The 7,184-nt window shown below is 39.1% G+C and overlaps 1 protein-coding gene across 1 annotated transcript; it reads right to left on the bottom strand.

The window, feature by feature from the left end:
* Positions 1-5,888: 5,888 nt before the first annotated feature.
* LOC118913423 (olfactory receptor 4E1) lies at positions 5,889-6,893 on the bottom strand. Its single transcript, XM_036887420.2, has one exon. The coding sequence runs from the start codon at positions 6,891-6,893 to the stop codon at positions 5,889-5,891; it is 1,005 nt and encodes a 334-aa protein (XP_036743315.1).
* Positions 6,894-7,184: the final 291 nt, after the last annotated feature.

The following is a 7,184-nucleotide window of genomic DNA, read 5'->3' as shown; positions in this document are numbered from 1 at the left end:
TATATAAAGAAATAAAGCTTGAGACAAACTTTTGAGGCTTTTTCTTAAGCTTCATTAGTATGGGTGGGTGTAGAGTCTGTCTCTTTATTCTAGGGTGAGCTTGGTCTCACTCCTAAAATGTGGCCTTTTTGGATCTCAACTGAGGTTTTTTGCATGTTCCATGATGTCTGTCCACTCTGTCTGGTAGAAAGGCAAACTTTTCCTAGCTCTGTGCAAGCTCTGGTAGTTTTTTTGGTTTACAATTCCCTGGTATTTGTTCTTAACACTTATGCATGTACAGCTTGAGTCTTGGCTAAATAACAGGCTGTGTGTGCATACACGTTGTGAACCAATACCAGGAAATTGTAAGCAAGAAACTCCCTCTGCAGTTTTCTGGGTCACTTTCTCACCATAGCTCACTTCTTCTGTATACTCTGCCCAACAAACTTTAATCACCCAGCTTCCCCATTCCTGTCACCTTAACTCAGCAAGAGCTCTGTGCTCTTCTTGAGTTCTAAATCTCTGGGCCAACATTGGAATATACTTCCAGGTAGAAAGTCATGACTTACCTCATTTCTTTCATCTTGGTAATCACAGTCCTCAGTTGCTTGTTGTCCAATGTCTGAAGATCATTTTTTAATATATTTTGTCCAGTTTTCTCTTTTTTTTTTTATGGTGGGAAGAATAGTCCATTTGTCACACATAACTAAACTTTAAAACAATTAAAAATGCTTAATAATCTGTGGGTTAAGTAGTTAAATCGTTAAAAACATTTTAAGGGTGAAAGTATGCAAGTAAATTTGAGACAAAAGGACTCATAGAACAAAGGTATGAGACAAAGCAAAAGGGCATAGATTAATTATACCTGGGGAACAGGATGAACAGAGAAATGACAAGGGATATATGCCTGGGTAGGGGATGAAAACTGTGGACTATTTTTAATGACTGCATTAGAAATTTGGACTTATTTAATAGGTAATGGGGTGCATTCTATCATGCATGACCCTCATAATATTGGGAAAATCCTTCATTTTGAAATAGATATGGCTCCGTGAATGTTACAAGATATGACTCATAACTTTGTGCCTTAGATTGTGATAGAGACCCTAGAATGTGAAAGAATAAAGAACTGTAGGAACTGAAATATCCTGATAGTATAAAGCCCAGCTGGCCCCCAGCTCTGGCCATTATTTTCCTTTAGAGCCACCCGGTCTGGTCAGCTGGACTCTCATGCCATTCTCACCACCTGTGTCTTCTAACACTGATTCTTTTCATCTCACAACATACAGTGGTCTAAAACAGTGTTTCTCAAATATAGTGTGCATACAAATCACTTGGGGAGCTTTTAAAAATACATATTTTAATTGAGTAGGCCTGGTTTGGGGCCTGAGATTCTGCATTTATAACAAGCATCTAAGTGATGCTGACCTGCTGGTCCAAAGACCACAGTTTAAATATGTCTCTAGTAAATAACTATATAGTGTCTCCATATCTTCCCATACTTGAAGCTTGCATATAATGCTTTTGAGATTTCTAGATGGTTTTTTCTTTTTTTTACAAGTAATGTGGTGAATGAAACAAATGAGAGTAAAAATACACTATATTTTTCTTCTCTATTTTGTAAGAATGTGCTTGGGGCAACTTACAAAATCAAAACATAAGAAATGTAGTGTTAAATAAAAGAAAAATCAGAATTTATAAGATTGGAGCAATGTATGTACCAAGAGATAGTGATAAGGTAGTTTTTGCACTTAAAAGCTAAATTTAGTTTGAGCTTCTTGGAAGTTGAGACAAAGAAAAGAAGAAAGGGTTATAGATGGTATGGTAGATAAAGGTCCTGCAAAGATGTCTACATCCCAATCCCTTAAGCCTATCAATATGTCAAGCTGCATCACAAAGGCAGATCCAGGTGGACCCAGTGTAATCACAAGGGTTCTTAAACATGGAAGAGAGAAGCAGAAGAGAATCAGAGGGAGATGTGAAGCCAGAAAGATTTAGCATTGCCAGCTTTGAAGATACACGAAGTGGGCCGCAAACCTAGGAATCAGGGTGGCCTCTAGAAGCCTGAAAAGGGAAGGAAATGGATTCTCCCCTATCCCCTTCAGAAAAGAATGTAACCAAACTTACAGTTAAAGATGAATAACTCCTGGGGATCTAATGCATAGCATGGTGACTATAGTTAACAATACTGTATTGTATGCTTGAGTGTTACTAAGCAAGCCCATCTCAAGTGTCCCAGACACTGCTCCCCTCCAACAAATAAGGCAACCATGTGAGGTGATTGATGTGTTCATTAGTTTGATTGTGGCACTCATTTCACAATATATGCATATATCAAATTTTGTTGTACACTTTAAATACCTATGTTTTTGTCAATCATACCTCAATAAAGATGGGGAAAAAAGCTCTAGAAAGAATGCAGCTGTGTTGACACCTCAAGTTCAGCCCAGGAAGGTTCATGTTGAACTTCTAACCCCCAGAACTGTAAGAGAATAAATATGTGCTCTTTTCAAACTTCTAAGTTGTGGCAAGTTGTTATAACAGCAACAGGAAATTAACAGCAACAGAAATTTACAGCAGCAATAGGAAATTAAAATTTTTTATATGGGATTTTTTTTGTCTAACAAAGGAAGCACATGAAAAAGACTACAAAGCCCTACTGAGAAAACTTGGACAGATAGAGATGTACACATGCTCCCCCATGGGAATAAAAAGCATTGTTAATATAGTGGGCTTTCTTAAATCGATTTATAAATTTAATGTACTAAATAAAACCCTGTGGATTTTTTGGGTAAATTTTCCAATATAATCTAAAGTTTATTTGATGAAATAAACAGGTGAAAATGTTTAAGAGAGTGCTTGGATTGACATAATTCCAGAGCTGTTGATTTCCTGAATTAGTGTCACTCATTGGACTGAATTATATCAGTTATTGCAGAATGGACGAACTCCATGACAAATTCTTTAGGTAGAGAGGACACTGTGACCAAAGTGGGTAGGATTGAGAGGATCCTACAGATGGTCAGACAGCTGCTGTATGAAATAGTTATGCTTTTAATGGAAACAATGAAATGAAAGAGAATATACTTAATACTAAAAAATATATCTAGTCTTTCTTTGCTTATTCTGAAAGGATTGGATTCTTTAGAAATGGGGCCTTTGGGTGACTGTTTTACCAAGTTCTGTTAACTTGTAGAAACAATGCTTATAAGTATTCTAGAGAACTGGATGCTAGATAATATGGACATCCATCCACATATACAATATAAAGTGGGTGACTCACTAACTCTGGCGAGAAGGTAAGAAATGATTGAAATGACAGAAAACACTCAAAAGGACAAAGATTCAAAAGCAGTTTATTATTAAAAAACTCAGGACATGCTCATGAAAATATCTAAACCCTTTAGTTCAGACTGACCAACAAATGTAACATGTTGTTAATCCCCTACAATTTTCATATAAAACTTAAGCCAATATCAGAGTTTTATATATTTATGATGAAATTAGGCCCAAATATCACTACTGTACACACTTGAAAAACTTAGAAAAATGCCTCTGCTCTGGACTCTTATATGCATAGATTTTCATACCCACTAATACCTTTTATGCAGAAATAAATTCCTAATGTCTTATTTGTTTATTTATATTATGACAATATTAGTTACTCAATTGCACAGAAGATGACTGTAGTCTGAAGAACTCAATTGTTGAATACAAAGTTGCTGAACACATTTCTATATGGATAAATAATGATTCCTGTCTCCCCTTTAAAGTAAGCTAACCACAGTGCCAATAGTCCAGATAGTTTCATTTTATTCTTTACTTCATTATTTATTCAGTGAGTAGCTAAACACGTTATTTTATCCCCAAGTCTAAAAGGCTGTCTCTGTGAAATGGAGAATAAATGTTTTATTTTATCTCCCCAGAGAGTTGTAAGGATTCATGCGATTAAAAGTGGGTAGTATTAGAAATTTTGCCTTAATAAAAGAAAAGAAAAAATGACACTGTTGTTCCACTGTGGCTTTAGCAGCTGCCACCCTAATGACTGCCGTGAAGCATTGTCCTGTGTGGTCACATTGAGTGTGTTCCTCTGCGCAGCTGATTTCTGCACAAGGCAGTTCTTTCTGGGCTGTTTGATAGGCCATATCTTCTTACTGCCTGCTGTTGCTTATAATAAATGCATTTGTTTCATACAAATTTCATAATTCTCAAATTCAGTTCAGTTATTCCACCAGCCAGTTCTAATGAATCTACTTTTATGCTATGCTTTTTGGGAAAGTGACTGTTAATTATTAGATTTGTCTGTTGGAAGTTACCCAGTGCTACAGGATGCCTTCATAACCATGCCTCTGTGTAACTGAAATGGCCTGTAGGCTTGAATTTTCTTCCCAACACATTTCCTGCAAAAGTACCATAAAACAATATGAGCTGGGTCTTGTGGCCCACAGGTTTATTGATCATACCCTCACTGATTGCCTGGGAATCCCAGATGCATGTTAGCATGCCTTTCTCGTTGATGCAGCCAGATTTAGCTGTCGGGTCCCAATGTGCCATGGGTGTGTGAGAACTGCTGTCTGGAGTATCCTCTTCATATCCTGTGTTCCCAGTCCATTTAGCACACACCACTGTTAGAGCACTTACCACAGTGGTCTGATGGGTGTCACCACAGCTAGACTTAAGATGCTGGATTATAGACCATGTTTTATTCAAGTTAGCATTTTCTCTCAGCAATTAGTGCACTACTGGGTGACTATTAAGGGTTCAGTAATGAGTGCTTAGTAGAATGTATTCTCTACATAACAACTAGAATAATTTCATCAAAACACAAATCATATTATGCTGTTTCTGTGCTTATTTTGGTGGCTTCCCATTGTAGTGAAAAAGATTCCAAACTCTGAGAGAATGAAAGTATTGTTTTGATGTCTCCACTACCGTCTCTCGCCATTCTTTACCTCACAGTTGAGCTGTAACCACATCGGTCTTTTGCTCTGGAACAAGCCAAGGTCATTCCCAGTACAGGCCTTTACAACTGCCGTCTCCTCTTCTTAGTATCGTCATCACCGTTCTTTTCTTATGGTTCATTTTTCACCTTTCAGATCTTTGCTTAACTATCATTTCCTCAGAGAGGTCCTCCTTGGCGCCCCAACCTAAGGGCAGTCTCTCCTATAACTCTCTGCTAGCCTCCCTCTCATTCTTTCATGGCATTTGTCACAATCTGTAATTAAAAGTTGTTTACATTTTTATTTTCTATTTTTACCAGACTCTAAACTGGATGAAGGAAGGACTATATGTATTATTTATTGTTATAAACCTATTACACAGTGCAATATAGGTACTCAGTAAATATTTGTCAAATGAATGAATAATTTTTCCCATTTTCATTGGTCTGATGGCAGATTTCTCCTGGACACTTGAGGATATTAATAACTTCAGTGGCTCAAAGTCTTCCTGCATCAATGAAGTCATGTGCAAACTCACTCTGTCTGGATTACCAATGTTTGCTGAGCTATTGAGGCAAACGTCTGAGAGAATGATACAGGCAAGTTCTGGCCAGAAATCTGAAGGTTTGTTTAGACCTTGGTTATCATGCTCAGACAAAAAGTGAGAGGCAGTGTGGTGTAATGAAAACAGCGTGAGTTCGTCTTGATACACTTGGCTTAATATCCTGCCTTCATCATTTCCTAACTGGGTGACCCTGGGAGGGCTATTTGCTCTCTGAGTTTTACTTTTGTCATGTGTAAACAAGCCTAGTACCTACTGAACAGGTCATTGTGAGAATTGACTACATGCAAAGTGCTGAGAACAATTTCCAGCATATAGAAGATATTAAAAATCATAGCTATTGCTGTAGTTGTCAGATATTGGGTCAAAAGATAATTTTATGAGATGTATAAATATATTATATAACATTATTTGCAAGGCATTTCTTTGATTTGCAGCATCAAGCATCTTAAGGGCTTACACATTTTCTTTTTTTCTTCCCTGTCCACCCTCCCCACTAACTTGTTCAAGGCATTCTTCATGTCTTCATTCCTCAGGGTATAGATGATGGGGTTCAGCAGCGGGGTGACAGCAGTGAAAAACACAGACACCACCTTGTCCTCAGGGAGGCTGGTGGAGGGGCGGGAATAGATGAAGATGCAATGTCCTAGGAACAGAGTGACCACAGTGAGGTGGGCGGCACAAGTGGATAAAGCCTTCCGCCTGCCTTCAGAGATCTGCTGCCTCAGACTCACCAGGATGACTGCATAGGACACCACGAGGACCAGAAAGCAGACCACAGAGATCAGCCCACTGTTGGAGATGATGAGGATCTCAGTGATGTGGGTATCAGTGCAGGCCAGTTTGATCACCTGAGGGACATCGCAGAAGAAGTTGTCAATCTCATCAGGACCACAGTAGGGCAGCTTGATGGTGAGGGAGGTCAGGGCGATGGAGTGGATGGTCCCCCCTGCCCAGAGGGCCACAGCCAGAAGCACACATACCTTCCAGTTCATCACTGTCATGTACTGCAGTGGTTTGCAAATGGCCACATACCGGTCATAGGCCATGACGGTGAGGAGAAAGATCTCTGTGCAGGCAAAGAGGTGCAGGAAGAACATCTGAGTCACACAGGCCTCAAAGAGGATGAGCTTCTCCTCTGACCAGGAGTCTATCAGCATCTTGGGCACCGTGACAGTGGAGTGGCAGACGTCAATGAAGGACAGGTTGCTGAGGAAGAAATACATGGGGGTGTGGAGCCGGCGGTCATAGATAATAGTTATGACAATGAGGATGTTTCCAATCAGTGTCAGGACATAGAAAATGAGGAACATGGCAAACACAGCCATCTGCACCTTCTGATTTACAGATAAACCTCTAAGCCGAAAATACGTCACTAAACTTGTTTGATTGAGTAGGCCAGCCTCTTCCATTCTCTTTGTTGGACACTCCTGTCAAGAATGAGAAAAAATGCAATTCAAAGCTACAATGAGATATCACCCCACACCAATTAGAATGGACACTATCTAAGAGACAAGAAATAGCAAGTGTTGGCAAGGATGAGGAGAAAAGGGGACCTTCCTAAACTGTTTTGGGAACGTAAATTGGTGTAGCCCCATGGAAAACAGTATGGAGGTTCTTCAAAAAACCTAAACGTGGAAATACCACATGACCCTGTAATTCCACTTTTAGGAATTTATCCAAAGAAAACAAAATCCCTGATT

This window comes from Manis pentadactyla, chromosome 11 (genome assembly GCF_030020395.1).
Source record: "Manis pentadactyla isolate mManPen7 chromosome 11, mManPen7.hap1, whole genome shotgun sequence".
NCBI classification, from domain to species: Eukaryota; Metazoa; Chordata; class Mammalia; order Pholidota; family Manidae; genus Manis; species Manis pentadactyla.
Note: the sequence above shows the minus strand (reverse complement) of the source record. Positions and strands in the feature narration are given on the sequence as shown.